At 33.6% G+C, this 23459-nt stretch overlaps 1 protein-coding gene across 1 annotated transcript in view; it reads right to left on the bottom strand.

The window, feature by feature from the left end:
- The window catches only part of PolG1 (DNA polymerase gamma, catalytic subunit tam), a 123417-nt gene that overhangs the window by 94138 nt on the left and 5820 nt on the right, over positions 1-23459 (bottom strand). The window contains exons 2-3 of the mRNA XM_085823247.1: positions 17126-17439; positions 4018-4216 (exon numbers count right to left, since the gene is read on the bottom strand). Of these exons, the coding sequence (XP_085679373.1) occupies positions 4018-4216; positions 17126-17439 (513 nt within the window). The remainder of the gene's footprint in view (positions 1-4017; positions 4217-17125; positions 17440-23459) is intronic.

The raw sequence follows: 23459 nt of genomic DNA on the forward strand, positions 1-23459 counted from the left end.
AAGTTGGATGTGTTATGTGTGACCAGAATGTCGAGAAACGGAAGAGAATTGCAAGTCTCAAGTTCAAAAGTGAACTGAATAGCAGGATCAATAGAATTCATTGTTGAAAGAACTTTATTTAAATCATCATTATTACCTTCAAACAGAGTAAAAGTATCATTTACATAGCGGAACGAACCATACCGGGAAGTTTAAAGTTTCAAACAATTTTGATTCATAATAATGTATGTAGATATCAGCCAGGATGGGACTGAGGGGGCTTCCCATGGCTAATCCCTCAGTTTGCTTGTAATATTTATTGTGGAAAACAAAATGTGTTTGTTTCAAACAGAGTTGAGTGAGAGAAATTAGCTCATCAATTTCGATGCAAGAGAAATGAAATTCGCGAAGTCTGGTTTCTAGACATCTTAATGCACCCTTCACTGGGACATTGGTGAATAATGATTTTACATCAAAAGAAACCATGAGTAAATTACTAGGAGAAATGTTTTTAACTTTTTTTAACAAACTCTATTGAATTTTTTATGGTGTAAATGTTATTGTCTAATTAGACAATAATTAAAATCAAATTTAGATACTGCCTCGTATCCGCTAGCTAAATATTTATTTTCTATTGATCCTGCTAGTCAGTTCACTTTTAAACTTGAGACTTGCAATTCTCTTCCGTTTCTCGACATTCTGGTCACACATAACACATCCAACTTCAGTACTACGGTTTACCGTAAACCTTCATTGGTTTGCCTTCCACCACACTTTAAATCAAGTCATCTGACTAAACAAAAGTTAGCTTCATTTTATTCCTATGTTTTCCGTGCTCTTCAAGTTTGCTCCTCCAAACTAGCCCTTGATGAAGAACTAAATTATTTAAAAGCAATAGCTATTGACAGGGGCTTTCCACCCAACATTATTAATCAAGCAGTTAAAAAATTCTCAGCTCAACACACTAAAAGCCACACTCTTGTTTTAGGAGATTATAAAAATTCTGTTGTCATTCCCTTCTTTCCATCAATTAGCTATAAAGTTGCACATATTTTGCAGAAATTTAACTTTCGGGTTGTTTATTCTCCCATCAATAAAATTCCGAGTTCCATACTCAAGGACCCCATTCCGGATATGAATTCCTGGGGTATTTATAGGATCCCTTGCCAGTGTGGTTTAATTTACATTGGCCAAACTAAGAGAGCCTTAAAATTTCGCGTCAAGGAACATGAGGCATATGTTAGAAAAAAGGAAACACAGAAGTCTTCTGTTGCTCAACATTGTTGGTCCGAAAACCACACTTTCAGTTTTTCTGCTGCCAAAATTATTCAAAAAACATCTTCCATTGGAGAATTGGATTTTCTAGAGGCATTTCACATTCATAAAAATCTTTCTGTTCTAGTTAATGATCCTAATTCCAATCCAAATTTGCCTTCGGCCTTTAAAGAAATTATGTTTTAGTTCTGGTTTCACCAACTGATGGTGCCACTTGCTTATTCTTATCCAGGCTTTCTTATCTTATCTAATCATTTTTCCCATCTGGTTCATTTGCGGTTTTGCAGCTGAAGATGGTGGTTCGGTAAAACCATCGAAACTAGTAACTAGTCCTGTGAAAATTTTGTAAATATAACGCTGATTTTTGTTGTTTAACTTCTGAATTGGTATTTATTCGGCGTGTTATTGTGTCTTAATTATGATCCTTATTGTCATGAGGAAGACAAAGCATTGGAAATATTTAATAAGACAGTTTGTTTTAAAGCTGGTCGCTATGAGGTTACTTTACCTTGGAAAAGGGACTGGAGGGAATTAGCTGATAATTACCAAGTAGTGGAAAATAGATTAAAAACTCTTGCAAAGCGAATGAATTATGACAAAACACTGTTTTCTACATATAGTGAAATATTAGATGATTATCTCAAGCAATATATCATTGAAAGAGTGTCAGATGGAAATATACCTATCGGTAAACCAGTGTTTTACCTACCACACCAACCGGTATTTAGAGAAACCAGTGCTCCAACGAAGACTAGAATAGTGTTTGATGGCAGCTCACATGAGTTCGGGCAGCTATCACTGAACGATTGTCTATGGACAGGGACAAATTTAAATCCTAATATGTTCCATGTGCTAATTAATTTCCGATTAAATAAAGTTGCAATTTCACCGGATGTAGAAAAAGCATTTTTGCAGATTGCTTTGGCAGAAAAAGATCAAGACGCAGTGCGATTCCTGTTTGTGGAAAACACACAATTAAATGATTTAACCCCGGCCTCCCAAACTCCACCGAAATTTGGGAGGCTAGGTTTAAATCATTTAACCCTGGCCTCCCAAATTTTGTCATTTGAGTCATTTGAAGAGAGTTATTGGTAATCAGTGTTTAACTTTAGAAGAATTTTTAACTGTTTTAACTGAAATTGAAGAAGTATTGAACTCAAGACCTCTTACTCCAATTTCAGCTGATTACAATAATTTTGAAACTTTGAACCCAGGTCACTTTTTGGTTGGTAGACCTATCACAACTCTAGCTGAGCCAGATTTATCCAACATAAATGAAAACAGACTTTCTAAATGGCAAAGAATCTCTAAGTATACACAAAAAAATTTGGAAATTATGGAAACGTGATTATCTTAATAATTTACAAGAACGTCACAAGTGGAAATTTTTAAAGGATGACGTTCAGTTGGGAACTCTTGTATTAAAAAAAGATGAAAATTTGCCTTCAACCAAATGGTTAGTGGGGAGAATAGCTGAGGTTTTTCATGGTAGGGATAAGAAAATAAGAGTAGTAACTGTAAGATTGCCTAATCAGCATTTGCTGAAAGGAAATGTTTGAGATATATGTATACTTCTTGTAGAATGATGGTTTATTTCTATTATAAACTAGTATTTGTTGTAATAATTTGAATGTATATTTTTCAATATTGTGATTTGTTATTGTGAAGTAATTTATTGTAGTAGCTTTATATTTACATTTATTGAAATAATAGTTTGAAATTATTAATTTCAACGCCGGGAGTGTTTTGTATTAGCTGAGAAATGCTTGGCGCCATAGCGGAATCTTGGCTAATGGCGCATGCGCCGCCGGAATTGGTATTGAAATGTATTCTATGAGAAACTTGATTTTTGGGGTACATTGGATGTTGCGATTCATATGTTACGCTGTAAGGTGAAACCTAGCGCCAGAGAGTCGCTATGGAAAATAAACGTATTGAAACTGTGTAATGTGTGTGGTGTTATTTTATTATGATATATAGCTATTGATGGGAAATAGAATAAATCAATTCAATATCCTTAAATGGTCTTCATATAGAATCATTGCCTCATTCAGAGAAAATTCCTATGGTGGCTTACAAATAGTATGTAATTGCTTCAACAGATGTTGGAGAACCAATCCAACTTTGCTGTCACCCACATTTTGAACAAACAAGTTACCACTAAAATGCCAGAAATTCCAGATTTGTTTCCAGCTAATTCTGCTCATTGTTTTCCTAATATAAGAAATCCTATTAAAGAGTAGTACTAAAGTATACTGCAATTCCTTCTTTAGTCATTAAGGTCTCATAAAAATTATAGCTGGTATGAATTTTTTCATTTCTTTTAACGTTTTTCTACTTTAAGGATTCTGGGGATCTTTTATATTTATCAGAATTCTGGTTTTAATATAAAAAAGATTGTTCAAAAAAATTTTCTTTTTTTAGATTGAAACTATATTTTAATCTAAAAAACAGTGCAATAGGGGGTAACTATTTCAACAATGAAGATAATAGCTGGAAATAAATGTTTCTAAACCAATATGCAATGGCTTTTATTTCAAAGTTTGACACCATTATCATGTGTTCATAGCAGGCATGGCCAACAAGTTGGATGCGAGAGACCAATTAATCACACAGTCCATTTTGGTCATTTAAGACATATCAACATTTGTAGCTATATATCAACAGCTACATTTAAGACATATCAACATTTGTGTCTGAAAGACTTAAAAAAAAATTACTATTCACCTAATTTAAATTTAGCAGAAAATAAGCAGAGTTTACCTCTAAAAAATACTGTTCTTTCACATATGTTCGATCAAAAGCCACATTATGCCCAATAATAAGTCTTGGAACCCATTTTTCATTTCCTGGAGGTTTCACCTCTCCTTTCTTTGTTTCTAGAGGTATAAGATCATTCAAGGAAACATTCTTTGACAGCACAAATTGATTCTGGACTAATTTTTCACTACACCATAAATACCTGAAAATTTACAAAGTAATACAGATATTAAAAAGCAAATCTAAATTACGTATGAATAGATATAGCTCTGGACATGTGTTTCAAAGTTACACATATATGAGAAAACAAATACAAACAGATATACATGCAAATGAAATTAGGAAATTTTACAGAATTTTTAACACGGAAGTATAAACACATTGATGGCCATCAGAATTGCTATACCATGAAGGCAACATGCAACAAATGTCAAATCTGCATGAAAGGTACTACATGTGAACAAAGCAGTTATGAGTAATACTATCTACATTATGTATAAAGAGAAGATTGCACAGCAGGTTTCTAATTTCAAAACTATACTTAATATTGATTGTTTATGTAAAGTTTGTCTTATTTCTACTGAAAGGAGAAACTTTGAGATGCACGTGTAAAATGCAAGTGTAAAAATTTGAACCCTGGACGTCATGCAACTACGATGCCATGAATACTACAACAGTGCAATTACCATTTTCACCACAAGATGGCATCGCAACAACAGTAACTGCACAAGCAAAAGCTCAGTTAATTTTTTTCATAACTTACATTATCATTCTATTCACAATACATTAGTTTATTAAAGAACAATATATTCAACATTAAATTGTTTTTACTTTATGAGATTTAAAGCTTATATGTCTATTTTAGAAGATTTGCAAACAAAACAAAAACTGCTCTCAATGACAATGTTCTTTGATTAAAATTAAGAATAATAATAAAAAAATAGTGTTATTCTTGAACAGAAATTATGATAATTCTTTCCAAATTGAAATTGACATCAAGCAAAACAGTTTTTCCATTTATCTAACCTGATAAAATGTAGTATCACTCGAAAAGTAACTTTATCCACTTGAAATTAATTTTTTACCCTGGTCTACCAAATCAATGTTCCTGGAATTTTTCACATTGAAATAGACATCTATGTACTTATGAGGACCAAACTATGTTGAGCAGAATTTTTTTCAAAAACTAAATTTTTATGCATTTAGAGTTGAATTATTCTTGCATATTCTTGTTTAATGGTGGTTAGTAAATAATCAGCATGTATTTCTAATCTTTTTTTTTTTTTTTTTTTTAGGTAGATCAAAAAGAATCTTTTAAAAGAAAAAAAGAATTAAATAAATTTTGAAATAATTCATTAAATTTTCTAAACTACCACATACATCTGCTAGCAGCAATGCATTTTTAAATCAAAAGATTTAATCTTTTGTTAGCAGCCTTAGGATATTAAGTGATAATGAGATTAGATATCTAACTTAAATGAATAATGAAATGTTGAAGGTATATAACCTATGGAATTAATTGACAGATCTCGAAAAAGAATGACAATAATTGATTAAAAAGAAATTAGTTTCTGCATTCAGAGATAACATTTTTACTCTTTGTAATTTTTCCTATGCTTGATAAAATATACATATTGTTACGTTTTTTATTCTTCTGACACCAGTTGTTACGTTATTTTCTTCCTTCCTGTTTGCACGTGGTTCGTGTGGATTTGGAGTGAATAACGACGACACTTGATGAAGCATCAAAACACACTTTATTCAGTCCATATTAATCAGAACAGCTCCAATAACACTTTTTACAGTCGTCGAAGATCTACTATAAACGCGCTGGAACAATCAGCGACACAGCCTTCAGGCTATCACAGTGGAGACAGATTCCTGCAAAGCACCCGACTCTGCTTGGTCGTTCTTGGAACTCCACGTACTCTCGAGACTCTCCACGCCACAACTCGCGATGCTCTTGAAGACACACAGAGCACAGCTCCTGACTCTTCGGTTCAGTCATTCCTGGAGCTCAGCACACTCTCTCGACAATGCACTAACCGCGACATCATACGAAGAGACGCTTTCGATGCACCTCGACGACTCGGCACTCCCTGCTCGGCTGTCAACTCGATCGACTTCGCAGGGATTGACTTGCTAGACAAGACATCAACTCGATACTAACTAACTCGCCCTTTTGACGAGGCACACACACTCTCACTCCAGACGAGGGACTCTGACTCGCTCTCTCGATGAAGCACACACTGACTGCGGACCAGCAGGGTTTATATAGCTTTCGGCTTGTGTTCAAGAACATTCTGGGCTAAACCGGTAAGAATTCGTTCCAGGAGTTTCTACATTTGTCCATGGTATATCGCCAATTTTGTCGCCAAATGGACGATTTCTCGCCAAATGTGGCAACCCTGTGTTTTCCCTTGCCATTTTATGGCAACCCTGAAACTGCTTTGCGGGGAAGCCATCTTACCACGCCTGTACATTTCATAATAATATATATCTGTTCCTAATAATAAATTTTCGGCGTATATATATATATATACACACGAGGTGTGACACAAAAAGTGGAGTTGGCAACAACTGTTTTGGGGACACCATCCCTCACACCTCCTCTATCCATGTGTCCAGTTTCGACTTAACCGATCACGCCAGTTGGGAATGCTGTGTCATTGAGTGAACATGTGCAACTGCACAGTTGTGAAGTAATGGATGGCTGTTGCGCCAGGACAATGCACCTGCTTACACGGCCTTATCTGTCAAGCAGTTTCTGACCAGCAAAAACATTACTGTGATGGGGTATCCTCCTAATTCACTTGATTTGGCTCTGTGTGACTTTTTAAAATTTCCTTATTAAGTTAAATCTTGCTTAAAGGAAAGCCATTTTACCTGAGGCAAAAACGGAGAATCTCCTGAAAGGCATTCCAAAAACCTCATTGCAAAACTGTTACCAGCAATCAATGGCAGCACTGAATGTGAGTGGGTGAATGCTGAAGGTTATAATGTCTTATAATGTCATGGAGAACTGACTCTGTGAGTACAATGATTTATTGGACCATTTAATTTCTGACTACCAATAAGTATTTGGACACCTATACAAATTACGATATCTGTGGTCCTAAGGTAATCATGGACTCCGCTGGTATATATCGTGTAGGAAACAGCATCGGCTTTAGTCGCATGCAAGATGCCTCGCAGTTCAGAGCTCTCTGATTTCGAGAAAGGTATAATTATCGGGTATCACAAATGTGGCCGATCTTTAAGGGACATATCTAGCAATCTGAAGTGCCCAAAATCGACAGTGGCCTATGTGATTAAGAAGTGGAAGGTGAGCGGTGATTGTCGGAATGTGCCCCGAGTCGGCAGACCAACGAAACTAGGAGATAGAGACTGACGAGTGCTGTCCAGAGAAATTCGGAAGAACCGCACCCAACCCATGGCCCTCATCTGCGAGGAGTTTCAACAGGCATCCGGGAGTATTGTTTCAATGAATACCATCCGTAAGGAAGCACATCTGCTTGGTTTTCATGGCCGTGCTGCTGCCCATAAGCCTTTGATCACAAAGTCCAACCGCACTGCTCTGTTAATGTGGTGCCCCGAAGGGTCCACGCTGTAATTACCTCTCGTGGAGGCTCTACCAACTACAGTCAAAAGTCATTAATTCGGACATCCATAATCCGGACCTCAGAGCTACAAACTTTCTGCGCATGCATCGCGCTTACACATGCACATAAGACCTTTATGGCTGCGCATGCATATAATAAGTTTACGCATGCGCGTTTAATGTATAACGGACGGTATAAGCTAAAATTATCTAATTATTTATTTCAGTTAATGTTGCAGATTGCGTTGTTCCTTAATCTTCGAATTGGATCCGGCTTATTATTTTTTGCAGACTGTTAGAGAAATTTTATAAAAACTTGAACTTTCGATTATGTCAAATAGAATTTCCGATGCTGGAGCTCCCAAAGGATCTACAAAGCGAAAGTATATTTCGATGTCCATCGAACAAAAAGTGGATAAAGGCATATCCTTTGTTTCTCTAACCATTCTGAAATCTGTTTATCAATTTCACGCTGCTTTGTGGCGGGGGGAGGGGGAACGCTTTATGCATGCACACATTGAAAGAAATGTTTAATAAAGTAAACAAATAAATATTAAGCTTTTTTTTTGTAAATTTTGATACCCTTTAGATCATAATTGCTCTTTATTCCATAAATTACGGTTTCATATTTTTAATTTTATAATTTCTGCATGCCATCTTACCAGATTTAAACTGATGATCTATAATCCCGAATCGCCGAAGTACCGACGAGTCCGGATTAAAGACTTTTGACTGTATTGATTTTGAATAAAGTTAGTTTTTCTTTTCTATCACAGGTGTCCAAATACTTATTGGTAGTCAGTAATACACTAATAAATATACTTCATTTAAACCTTATTTATATGTAATGTCTTAAATTCAAAAGTTAAGTATGGGAATAAGCAGGAAACATTTAGCATTCATGGCCACTTAATTCACTGGGCTCTTAGCAAATTTCATAAGCTATTAAAGTTCATCTGACATTATATCTCATGAGAAATGAATGATGAAAATGCCAAATGCAAATGTCATCCATATTATTTGTAAATTTAAATGTCATTTGCATTGTGATTCTACAAAGACCAAATTTTCCCCTATTCTTGTACAGTGGTTTGCTTAAATTCATCCTGGAATGAATTACAGGTGGATATGATGGTATTATATTATAATATTTCTATCCAATACAAATCAGTATTTTCAGCAGTGAAGTTTATAAAATCAAAGCTGGTGTTATCAATAAAAATTCTGATGTTGAATTAAAATACGTAGCAAGAATAAAAAACAGATACAACAAGGTGTTTCAAATATGACTGGGATTGACTTTTTTTTTAAACCAAAATCTTAATAGTGAATGCAAGAGTTGAGCATGTCATCCTTCAACATATTCTTCTCTAGAGTCGATACAGTTATACCAATGTTCTGGAAACAATTTTATGTTTTTTTTTTCCACAGAAATATTTCATTTGGCTGTGAATCCACACCTGAATACTGACAGTGACAGCACTGTTATCCACAAACTGTGTGCCTTCCAAGGGGAATTAAGCCTAAGACTCAGATTTGAAGTCATGGATACATGTTTCATTGTGGGTCATTATGGGCTTCCAATATGCATCACTTTATCTTAAAACTGTCATAAGAGAAAACTGGCAGTTAACATGAACATCACTTTCTTATCTGTCAACATGCATGGAATCAGCACGGCATGTACCTTGCCATAATGCAAATGTCTTTGTACAATAGTTCTTAAACTATTATTGATTGAAAGTACTGAAATGCAAGTTTTTTTAAAGTGATGCGCCTATTTTCAGGAATAACTGCATTCACACTATCAGTGTTTATTAGGGGTGATGGATGTTCTTCATGTGCTCTGGTCTTGAATAAACCATTTAGAGCACTCAAACTTGTTTTCATACTAAGCTTAGAGTTTCTGCCAAATTTCAGATGTTTTCTCGAATGAATTCATAATTAATTTTTTCCCACTCTGAGGCAAATGTTGTTTGCTCATCAGTCTTGCTATTGCCAACCTTGACTGAGCAAATTCTAATCTGCATCAGAGGTACGATGGGGATAGTGACTGTACTCACCCAAGGACACAAGGCACATAGTATGATGCATGGGTAGTGATTTGTAACAGCAACAGTCTTGGCCATTATATGAATTCTCTTCTAAAAATATATTTAATAAGAGTTAAGGGATTAATAAATCACATTAATAAAGGGTTACTGGTTTATTACTAATTTAAAATATTATCACACTGAATATTTATACTTACTTAAATGTTAATTTTCTATAGATATATTTCATACAGAACAAACTATTCTTTTTTTTATTAATAAATTTGTTAATGAATAACAATTGATACTTGTAAAGTTGCATTATAATCTCTATCAAACAAAAATGATATAAATATAAAATGCTTTTTGTAATTCAACTATGTGGGAGATGCTATTAATATACGCTTCCTCTCAAGGCCTTTTTTGAATTTATGTCATAAATATTTCTCACACAATAGTATAATTTTTACCGTACCACACCATAAAAATAATTCTAATGGACCTTTATCTATTATACTATACAATAATGATACAACAGTTTTTGATAAAAATAAATTTTGAGTAATAATATGACATAGTGATTTGGCATGGTTTGAAATATTCTTATCTTTAATTCACTTTATGGAAGACAGTTTCAGACTGCCTTCTTTAAACTTCTCAAAACTACAAATAATACTGTGGAAATATTTAAAAAATATAAACATGGAATCATAATTATTATAAAAAACATAACATTACAGAGTACATAAAGATTAATAATTTAAAAATACTAAATGGAAGGTAACTGACTAGTATATATATTAAGTGATCAAAAGTATTCAGGCACCTTAACATTATGGTTTTCTTGTAAAATAAGAAATTAAAAGAATCCAACTCCACCTTTTATTGTAATGACAGCTGTCTTTCTATTGAAGAATTATACTGATTTTTTTAAATATTGCAGCTTGAATTGAATGTAAAGCATTATTTTTACTTGAGAAGTGGGTAGTTCTATCACCAATGTGAAACAATGCAGCCTGGCATACAGCCAACATTTTTAATTTGTCCCACAGAGAAGGTTTGGTGTATTTCATTCTGGCAAAGCATGCTACGGATACCTCCCTACAGGACAATACTTGTATCCCTATTCTATCCCTACAGGAAGGAATATCTTTTTACAAATCATTCACAAAGGGAATCTGTATGGTATCCAGGTTACACATGGGGAAAACCACAATTCCCATGCAGCCAGAATGTTTGTCTGGAATCAAACCCAGGTCAAACTACTAGTATTCAGTAACTTTACCGCTTGTTTGTTGATAGGTCAGCAGAGTTTAAATTGCGCTGGAGCCTGGCTCCAGTACTTCTTAGGTTTTCAGATAAATCATAATTCTAGACGGAGTGCATCCTGAAGCAATAAATAAGAAGGCTCCAGCACTTCTTCTATGTAACTGAACAACAATTTCAGTAAAATTCTGATCTCGAAAATGTCATTTTTAGCAATAAAATTATATTAAAAATCACTTATTAAATTTTAATTTAATTTTAATAATTTAATTACTTTAATCTTTAATTATTTTAATGAATAATAATTAGTTATTAATTAAATAACAAAACATTAACATTCATTATTAATATTAATAATTAACTATTTAATTTTTAAATTAGTAATGATTTTAACGGCCATTTTATTTTTGTTTAGCGATTTTGCGTTGAAAACTTTAAAAGGCTGTATCACTTTTCAAATCGTTGCCACCAAATACTATCGCCCTGTATTATATTTGAAGAAATTAAATAATGAAGATGCTGTATAAATGTATGTATGTTTCTTGCATTGTGGTAAAACAACAGTACTTACAGCCATCCAATTTTGAATGACGTAATCCTACTGCGAATATGGGCATCTGAAGGCTCAAATTTGAAATTTGTTTTATTATCAATTTCATATTTTGTAATTTTAATGAATTTTTAATTAAGAAACTGCAATTTAAAAGCAAGCAATGGCAACACTCTACAGGGGGGAAAACCATTTTATCTCCAGTACGTGGAACTGTGTATCAGAAATTCTAAAGATATGCTCATTTTAAAATTATTCTGTGACATTGCTGTGAAACTGAATTTTATGGTTTAAGTGCAAAGAACATGATATTTAATAAATAAAGGTAGCATACAAAATGTTAAAAAAAGTCCCTTTAGACGTAATTTAAAATCTGAAAATTCTCATATTTGTTATTATTATTATTATTTATTTATTTACTCTTGTTCCTCTTTTCTGACGGTCTTGCATAAGGCTCTGGCACTTCTAACTTTAGAAACTAAGCCCTGCCTGTCAGGCATGTAACCTATGGGTAGTAAAAGCATTGCCAGAGATGTAGGATAAGATATACTCTAGTGACATCAGAAGTCCCACATGCTAACAAAGTTACTGTAAACAATTTTTCGTCTGTATTTTGATTTTTATCTCTTTTATGAATTAGACCTGAGTAAATCTGAAAATTTCTATGCCTACTTTATTTTTTTAATCTGTACTTAATTAATTCTAAGATAATTTTGATTTCCCTCTGAATATAAAATTGCCATATGACAACTTTTATTTAAATATAGGTAAATTATTACTTTTATTGTTGTAAATTACTATTATTGAAAATTAGTTTTCATAGATATATTATGTAAAAATATATATGCCTCAAGATTAATAAAATTTTTAAGGTAGTAAAAATAGCATAATGAGAGTAGTGAAAAATTAGCAATTTTAATAGCATTTTCTTAAAAGTATTCAGACTTGTGAAAAGCTGCACACTTTGGCAACTCTGACAGGAACATGATTGTATTGAAACAGGAATGGACCTACAACAAATTGTTGCTATGATATAAGCAACACAGAATTGTCTTAAAGAATGTTTTTCAAACTATGGCCCACAGACAACAAGTGGTCTTTGAAGCCTGCCTTTGTTGCTCCTAAGATTTCCAAAAAAGATAAAAAATAAAATTCAAATAACTGCTGTCACATTACAGCTGAAAATCTTAAAGTTTCGAAATCATCTATCACCTTTTCTCTGAAGATTGACATTTTATGAAATTTATTACCGGTTACCCTACATATGGATGTGCCCCTTTAGTCTTAGCAACAAAAGAAATATTTAAAGCACTATGCTTTGTGGTGCTTCTTGCCATCCTGCACATCTGGGCTCACTGCCAATAAAAACAGAATATAGTGAACTGTACAACTGTACTTTGAAAACTACAATTCAGTTTGCCTCTTTGTGTGAGAGAGGGTTAACATCACAAACTCAAATAAAAGCAAAGTACTGAAATCGACTTTGTGTGCATATCTCAAACCTAAGCTTATAAGGTACTTCACTTGCCTTCGTGGTGTAGTGGTCAGCACACTCGGTACATGCTTCGAGAGGTCTGTGGTTCGAGTCCCATCAAGGGTATTGCTTATTTTTCATCTCTCCTGCTTTCAAAAGAACCTAATGTATTTACAGTGGCACCCGAACTAAAAAAGGTGGCGGATGATTCTCCACCACCAGGATTTTGAGATAGGGTCCCCTATTCCCAGTCGTTCTTTAAAAGGGGGGTATATAAGGTATTTCTCCCGCCTTCTTAGCATGCCTTTGTGGTGTAGTGGTCAGCACACATGGCGCATATTTCGAGAGGTCCGTGGTTAGAGTCATGGTGAGGGTATTGCTCATTTTTTATCTCTCCTGCTTTCAAAAAGAGCCTAATGTCTCTACAAGCTTACCAGCATCCACCATCCAAAAATACTAGAACAACTGCGCAAGAACTGGCATGCTTATCTCATTAATTGTAAGTACCAACATGCATTTGATTTTTCATTAATAAGATCATGAAAATCTGTTATTTTAAAATTATTTAAAATGAAAATAAATTTCCTATTTAACATCAAAATAAAATTAAATGTATTTTTAAAATATAAATATCCTGGTAGCAATATATGCTAAAAACTGTTTTGAAAGGGATAAAAACCAGGTATGCAGAATATTTTAACTTGTAAAAATGTTCTGTGGACCGCCTTGTTATTAACTCATAAAAGTGGTCCCAACTTGAAAAAAAGCTTCTGAAACATTGATCTAAACCAGGGGTTTTCAACTGGTGGTACGCAAAAGAAAAATATGTGGTAAGCAAAGAAGCAAAGTATTTTTAACTATTACATTCAAAATTAAAACCCCAATATAATGATTGAGTTTTTTCTCTAACACTCGTAAATTTATGCGATCTGAGCTTTGTTTAAGAGTGGTAATGGTAGTGGTAGTAGTACTTTGTAGTGGCGCTACTAAAGGTTTTCAATTTTTGTTTAGATGGTACACACTAGTCAAAAGGTTGAGAACCGCTGATCGAAACTATTGAGATAGTCTTCTCTCAATTTAGAGTTTCTTTTAAAGCAAAAAATGTCAAGTCTATGAAAAACAGCCTCAGAATCCTTATGCTTATGCTTACTTTAACATGCTATGGCACATTCATGTGGCATAGATTAAGCTTTACTTTAGGCACAATGCCAGATGAATGAATAACCATTCATTTAGCATTCAACACACCTACACATAACATTCCCATTATGAGATAATGTAGAAAGATTCACCACTTCATAATACATGTTGCTAGTGCTCAAGGCTCAATGCAGTTAAAGCTTATATTACTGGTTAAGCTGTGCTAAACACTGGTAGTGTTAATTTTTAGTTTATATATAGTTGCTTTGGCATGAAATCTAAACTTTACAGCTTTTAATTTAAGTGTGATAGTAGTGAGATTCAGCTTGGAAATTTGATAGGAATGTTTTTTGCTGATACAATGTAAATGTCCTGCGGACAACCTTTTTTTTATCCCCTTTGTTAGCAATTTGTAACATATATTATTACTAGCACACTTATATTTTAAAAACACATTTAATTTTATATTGATGCAACACAGGAATTTTGTTTTCATTTTTAATGATTCAAGCTAATAAATTTTTGTGATTTTTATCTTATTAATGAAAAATTAAATTAATGTTGATACTCACATCTAACGAGATGGATAAGCCAGCTGATTCTTGCAAAGCTATTCTATTTTTGGATGTATGCTGTTAAGCTCAGGTCTGGGATCCACACATATATCAAGTTGATTTCACTGCTTTTATTGAAGTTGGTGATGAAAACCTTTTTTCATAATCCTTTTCAGTACTCTTTGATCTCTATTTGGTAGATAGCATAACCAACAAGGTTCGGGTTGCACAGTCATATATTTTGATTTCAGGTTTGATTATAATAATACATTTTATAACAAAAAAAAAAAAAAAAAAAAAAAAAAGATCGACACACCAAGAAGGAGTTGTCCACCGGAGACAAAAATTGGTGGATAGGAAGATTATGTACAGAATAGAAAATGATTAAAACTTCAGAACAATTGAATGATTTATTTCAGAGTTACATAGTTACAAAGTAACGAGCTCAATAAAGTAGTAATAATCTAGCCTGGATGCAAGCTGCCACACGGTGTGGCATAGATTGATAAAGCTCCCGGATGGTCTCCTGCAGTATTTCTCACCAGATTTGCTCCAATTGTCGGACTAGTTTATCAACATTCCCTGGTAAATGCAGTCGCCTTCCCATCATATCCCAGACATGCTCAATGGGAGAGAGATCTGGCTGGCCAAGGAAGTGTTTGACAAGCTATAAGACAGTTTATAGCAACACGTGCCATATGTGGTCTGGCATTATCTTCTTGAAAAATAAGGCCAGGGTACTTCAAAAGGAATAGTAACAAAACAGGTCTCAGAATATCGTTGACGTACCACAGTGCTGTAAGTGTTCCTCTAATAATGACCAAAGGGGTCCGGCTATCAAGGGAAATGGCACCAAAGACCATAACTTCTGGTTGAGGGCCTATGTGGAATGGAATAGTGCAAGCAGGATTGGCACTCTGTTCTTGGCATCTCCAGAGACACGCCTTCGAAGATCGTCACAACAAAGTTGGAAGCAGGATTTGTTGCTGAAGACACGTCCCCAGTCAGCATCATTCCAACCTGATCGAGCTAAACAACACTGTAATCTGGCTCGATAGTGTGCAGGCATGAGTGGCAGGTGGTGTAACGGTTGGTACGAGCATAGATTTCGCTCTATCAGCCATCTGGGAATGGTCATATTGTAAACTCGTGTGCGGGTTGCCTGTCTGATGGTTGATAGTGATGAATCAGGCACTGTGACAGCTGATCTGATAATTATTCTGTCCTCTCGATCTGTTGTGGCCCTAGGTCGACTGCTACCATCATGACGCTGAAATCTGCCACTGTCCACCCATTCTTTCCATCAGCTTCTAATTGCCATATCACTTCGACTCATGTGACGAGTGATTCTCCGATTTGCCCAAGCTGCTTCTTTCAATCCAATGACACAACCTCTTTCAAACTTTGGCAGTTGCTCATAATGAGCTCATCCTGCGGCGAGGTATTTCTTCAGTCATTGAAGGGTATCCTAAATCGCACTGCAACAAAAATTTTTAACAACCATTGATGAACAGCTCTCTATATACATCTGCTGGATGCGCAGCTCTGATGCGCTGGAGATTGCACTACTCATTCATTAGACACCAAATTTTACTCATTAGCATATTTGGTCAAAACAACTTATGAAATTTCAAAGTAATTGGATGATTCCTTCTTGGTGCATCAATTTTTTTTTTTTTTTTTTTTTTTTTTGTTATAGAGTGTATTTATGGTGGAAAGGAGAAGGTATAACTACGGTGACCATATTTTTTCGGAGAAAATAAAGGACACTTGTAACGTGACATGAGGGGGGGGGGTATGGTAATTTAAATTCATGCTCAATAATTTTGTGTTAGGGGTGGGGGTTTGTGCGCTCGTGTGACGTCACAAATGTTAATTTGGGGTCTTCCAAGGTGTGACAAATTGTGACATGGGGATTGGGGATGGGCAGGGTCAAAATTATCCCAAATATTGCGATCATTTATGGACGCCTCCTGATAAAAAAAAACTCCAAAAAACTTAGTAATTCAAAAGGTTTATTAAAACAATAGAAGCAGACATTAATATGTTCAACGAGTTTTAAATAATGTAATATGTAAATATAGGTTTATATTTACATATTACGATCTAGAGTTGCAGAAAACCAATTTGAGAAATTTGATTTTGCGACGATTTCTCAAAATAAAGGACAATATGCTTATTTCAGGAAATAAATAAAGTTAGAGGACAGAGCCTTCAAATAAAGGACTGTCCTCTGAAATAAAGGACGTCTGGTCACCGTAGGTATAACACCACAGAAATTTTGTAAGAGATTTTTCACAATGTATTACTGGAAAACTTTATCATGTTCAAACATATTTAAATCACTTTTTCTTCTTATTTTGCACTTTTTATGATGTAATAACTGTATTAAACTTGCCTGTCAAAGCTCATAACATAATGCCAGTGTGCACTAATCCAGTACCTTTTAGGTGTGTCTGGATACTTCGGATCATGTAATGCATACATACATACCAGTACTTTTCAGATACAGCAGTAGCCATTGTAGGGAAATTTCCATCTTGCATGCAGACTTCAACATCAAAAACTAATGCAGATTCTTCAGGAAAATCTACAGGTCTTGCTTCACCAGAATTATCGTATTGCATCCATCCTTCATATAGATTCCACCTTTGTGGCAGTTTTGGAAGTTTGGAATTTAAAAGCTTGACTAGCAAATTCTTGTAATCACATAGTAATTGATTTGCTATGTATTTAAAATGCTTTTCAATGTCAGATTTATATAGATCAGGAATCTTGAAGTTTATATCAGGCAGAGTACTGGTTTCCTATAAAAGAAACAAATCAAACAAAGATTACATAAAATAACAACAAAAACATCTTCACCATATACTTGATGACTCACATACAGAGGAATAAATAATTTGATTTCTCTGAACAATACACACAGGCACTAACAGAAAATCAGTGCTTACATTATTATCACAATCACCTTAGGAGCCAAAATTTCAGAGCGTGCCAAACTCTGGCAGCCATGTATATAACAATTCTTCAGACATCCACGCTTATAACAATCCTTCAGTATTGCAACATCATCATTTTTGTACTAAATCTTTTTGTTACATTTCTATGACTTTTATAAATTAATTGTAATATTTCATGTCTTAAACTTAATTTTAAATTATGCACTTATGGAATTTGCCAGCAATGGAAGAATAAAATTTTTCAGAAATACAGAATTCTGATGCAAAATCTAAAGGGAAGAACGAGAAAATGTATTGGGTAGATAGCAGATGTTACTGGAGATTGCGTGATGCCAAATCTCTGCAATGTTCTGATTTTTTTAAGAGTAACCAGATTGCTGTGTACTTGGAGAGAATAGCACAAAAAAATTACAGAAAGATTTGGAGAAAAATGTAAGTGTTTTTATTTTTAAAGTATTACATTAAATTACTAAAGTATATTTCCTTTTCACATTTGTTAATTTTTGCCAACTTACAATAAATATTAACAGTTTGAGAATAATTTAAAAAAAAAGTCATGAAAATCACCAACTTGCATCTAAGCAACATTTACCTCTTTATCTGTAAAAAATCACGAAACTGTGCCAAGGTGGGGGCAACAGTATGCAAGTACCAGAAAATCATACACAAAATAACTAAAACAATAGGAAATTGACATGCAAGATATTTTGAATACTATCAGATAGATAAAAATAAATAAGAAAGAAAAAAAAAAAAAAAAAAAAAAAAAAAAAACTTTGCCATTTAAAAACTTATTTGCTAATTTGATGAGATACATTTAAAATCACTGATACAGTGATCCTATGAATTGCATGCTTTTAGTTGATTATAAAAGCATGCAAACTTTTTATCCAGCTATATTTGCAGATGCAATTTATGTGAAAGTGCTTATAAATTTTTTTCTTTGCTTACATAACTATATCTGAACATTTATAGTAAAGAAAGGAACTACTCTTATATACGCCCTCGATTGGTGACAAATTTCTCACCAAACATATTTGGTGAGAAACTCCACGGCTCCACATTACTATCTAAATTTTTTGTCTACATTTCGAACTTTAAACCTAAAATGTCTGCAAAAATCGCATTTTTGCAAAACCCACGTTTTTAACATACAATTTATGCCAAAAACCTGAAACAAACACAAAAAATTTAGATAGCAAAAACATAAAGTTTTTAACCAAAAATATTTGATAAGAATCCCTGTACACAGTGATATGTTTTAACTTAAAAACAGAGAATTGCACAATCTATGCAGCGTAGGAATCTAGGAATTACGCACACCTTGCTAAAATAAACTAACATAGCAACAATAAATTTCAAACAATACCATGTACACAGCATTCTGTTTTAACTTTAAAAAAAATCAAATTGCACAATCTAAGCATCGTGCACAGTTGTGGCATTGCACACAAATTAACAAAATAAACTAAAAACAATTCATAAAACAACAATAACGACAGAAATTCCTAGCAAAAAACAATGAGCATAACATTCTACAAAATAAGAACAACAATAAAATAAAATGCACTTGCTATTGTGAACGCTTCTTCAAACAGCAGAAATATCAATTTGGTACTTTTCTTTTTTGCTAGTGCAAATTTCACCAAGGAGACTTTAATGGCAGAATATATATATAAAAAAAAAAGGCTAACAAATGTTGGTTCTAACAATCTTTTCTTTAGAGGCATACACATTTTAATATCGTTTACATTTTTTTCAAATGGGTCTTTCGTTCCAATTCTGCACATAAATTCCGTGAGATAACTTTTTAGATGATGATGTGCCTTGTTCTGTGTTTCTTATTTCGCCATTTGATGCTACGCAAGAGTTTTCTATTTTTTGTGTGTTCCAGTATCAACAAAATTGTATTCATAGTTCACTTTGAAATGTTCGAAACTTTCCTCTGCCAGTTTTTCAGTCCAGCATGATTTCCACGAATCTTAACGTATTATATTTTATAATATATAATTTTTCAAATTTTCCTTAATTGTTTCTAATATAATGCTCATGTAACGATCTGGCAGCTTTACAAGGAAACATTCTTTTGTTTTACGACAAGCTCAACCAAAGATCCACTGTTGTGGTAGAATCCGTCCTGCATTGTTTTTTGCGCTTCGTGAACATACTTTCATCATGTCAGGTTCATATCAGGTTCTACTATTTTCCATTATTTATGTTTAAGCAAAGAATCCACACAAACCTTGTGTAGTTATTTGAGTAGTATTTATGTAGTTCTTCGAGTCCACAATTGTTATATAACTGATTTTCAACTGACTGATTTTTTACACGATTTAACTGAAGTTACTCTTTGCTCCAACCACAAATAAACCTCACACACTACAAGAAATTCGATTTTGATGACTTAAACTATGTGTCTTACCAGATACTTCTTTTACTGCGACAAACTGGAAGGTCGCAGCGCCACTAAATTTAGTCTCTGAGATACAATTTCATTTCATGATTATTATCACAAGTAGCAATTTTAGCTCAAAACGCCTTTCGCTTAAAAAAATTTGACAGATTCTTCCTCCGTTCTGGGCAAATCAATATTTTCCATTGGTTTTTCATCCTTTTTTTTTACGTATTAGGGTAAAGACATGACTAATAAAAAACAGCTGTGACTTGTTTTGAAAATGTGGCGGTAAAAGTTTACCATTGGAAATATATCATTTGGAGTAGGTTATATCATTTTTGGTGACTTTATCGCCTGCACCGGCGAAATGGAAAAGAACCATCAATTTCAAACACCAGCAAAACTTATCAATTTCCACTACTTTATCCTTTCCCCACTATCTTCCGAGACACAGAGCATACAAAGTCCAGCATACATTCATGAATAAAATTTTATCTGTACCTTTTAATACTAAATTTACCTTGTACACAATCCAAAATACGCGACTGAAATTTTGCCATCATGTCTTTCATTGCAACATAAGCCATTTCAAAACAACCACCAAACCAACCAACCAGCAAATAAAAACCACTCCAGCAAAATCAAGTTTCAACATCAAAAGGGTTGCCATATAAACAACATTGTGTCAAACATCATCGCAGAACACACAATCATGCCAAAAACCAACACAGAACACATATCACCCCATTTGGTGATACCATACATCTGAGGGCATATATAAGAGCAGTACCTAAAAAACTCATGTGCATAGCTTTGAATTTGAAAACATTCTATTACTGATCTGGATAACATAAATTTAATTAAATTTTGTTTGACATCCACTCATAGACACTTTCTGAGGAAGGTAGTTTAAAAGACTAGGAAGGGGAGAAGTTTTAGAATTGTGTGAATTTCCAAATGAATATCATTAGACATAAAATGTTAATAGTTTTTTATAGGAAAAATATAATATGTGAAACTATAAAATGTTTATAATTTAGAACTTGCTTGAACATTAGAACTTGCTGAACATCATTTTGCCTCATATTTAATATCTTTCTCAACACCGGTAGCTGCTGTTGAACAGTGTGAGAACATTAATGATGATAGTGAACAATTGTCAGTAGTTGCTCCTATTCTATCAAGAAAATTTTCTTTTGTGGAAGAGACCTTCATTTATTTTTATTTTTATCTAAAAAAAATACTGCTCTGAAGAATAGAAAAATACTTTTTTTCAAAAGTATCAAGATAAAGTATAGGTACTTGGTATTAGCTGGCACCAACCAAAATACCAATAATAAGCTATTACAGTCAAAAGTCTTTAATTCGGATTCGTCGGGACTTCGGCGATTCCGGATTATCGATTTTTCGGGATTATAGATCATCAGTTTAAATCTGGTAAAATGGCATGCAGAAATTACAAAATTAAAAACATGAAACCATAATTTTTGAAATAAAGAGCAATTATGATTTAAAGGGTATCAAAATTTACAAAAAAAAAAAAGCTTAATATTTATTTGTTTACTTTATTAAACATTTCTTTCAACACGCACATGCGTAAAGCATACATTACGCATAGTCAAAATTAGAAAATTGCAACCAGAAAACTATTTGATGTGTACTAGTGATATTTATAATGACAAGTAATTTAATTTAAATCATATCAAAGACGGAATACATCAAGATGAAATACTACATTTAGTAGGGAATTATAAACTGAATAAAATAAAAACATCTGCCCTGAAGATAAGGATAGTGCTGACAGATCAACTTCCAGTTCATTGTGCACCACGATGCCCCCCCCCTGCAGAGCAGCGTGAAATTGATAAACAGATTTCGGAATGGTTAGAGAAACAAAGGACATGCCTTTATCCATTTTTTGCAGCAATTTCACTTTTTGTTTGATGGACATCGAAACATACTTTCACATTGTAGATCCTTTACATATTAGTAAATATATATCGGAAATTCTATTTGACATAATCGAAAGTTCAAGCTTACTTTTATAAAATTGCTCTAGCAGTCTGCAAAAAATAATAAGCCAGTTCCAATTCGAAGATTAAGGAACAACGCAATCTGCAACATTAACTGAAATAGATAATTAGATAATTTTAGCTTAGCTTATACCGTCTGTTATATGTGTTATGCGTATGCGTAAAGGTATTACGCGCATGCGTTGACGCATGCGCAGAAAGTTTGTAGCTTTGGTGTCCGGATTAACGACTTTTGACTGTATATTTTGAAAATATAGTAGAAAGAAATAAGCAAACCACAAATGCATGTTACATGTTTATTTACTTGGCTAACTAAACATGTAATGTGCATTTGTGGTTTGCTTATTTCTTTCTACTATATATTCAAAATATATCTGCCATTTAAGTAATTTCCATCACGTTATCAGCACGATATGCTCTAAAAAATTTTATTTAACAGAAAAGAAGAAGAAATTTAAATTTTTCCAAAAGAAAAAGAAGCAATATCCACAGCGCCAGCGAAGCTAAGCCCAACACATTGAAAGTAATTTCTATCACTTAGGGCACAAAATTGAACTAGCTGGTAAAAATTGTATGTAATTTTATGCCACTGTTGAAAGAAACAATCAATCCGATACGAAATTGCTGCAACTTGTTTTGAAAATCAAGAGTAAAAGGTTACCAGGGAGGATATTCCGTTTGGCATCGTTTATACCATTTTGGCAACTTTATCGCCTGCACCGGCAAAATGGGAAAGTACCAGCATATTTATAAGTATCCATTGGTGATTCTTGGCAGTAAATGGATACCGAGTTTGTGCAATATTTTGAATTTAACAAGACAAAGAATTGCACAAACTTGGTATCCATGTACACATCGACCTATTTTCACTTAAAAAAACATCCCAGAATTGCACAAAAATGGCATTGCGCCCTCCCTTGACTTTATCCATGCACACATCAACCTATTTTAACTTAAAAATACATCAGAGAATTGCACGAACTGGGCTTTGCGCACTCCCTTGACTTTGTCCATGTACACATTGAGCTTTGCAGAAAAAGTCAAAGAAGCAGCCAAAAAAATATATATATAATTTCAATAAATTACATTTTAAATCAAACAATGAAATAACATAAAAAAGGAAATTCATCTTAGCACTACGCAAAGGAAATATCCACTTAAGAATTAACATGTTTTCAGTCAAACAAAATTCCTTAACAACATCCAAAAACTTCCTAAAATTATCTGAAATAGAATCTGTATATTGCTGTAGCCACCTAAATTCACAAAATAAAAGTAAAAAATATTCTCTGTAGCGATGTTTGACCGTATGCATTTCTGACGTTCGACTATACACATTTCCTTCCTACAAACAGGATACCTAATAAAGGCTACTAAGTAGACCTTCATTTACACACCAGTCAAGTAATGCTCATTTCCTTTTTTTTTTCCAAATC

Source organism: Stegodyphus dumicola, chromosome 9 (genome assembly GCF_044657685.1).
Source record: "Stegodyphus dumicola isolate Sdum_Otavi_A_Nest chromosome 9, ASM4465768v1".
NCBI classification, from domain to species: Eukaryota; Metazoa; Arthropoda; class Arachnida; order Araneae; family Eresidae; genus Stegodyphus; species Stegodyphus dumicola.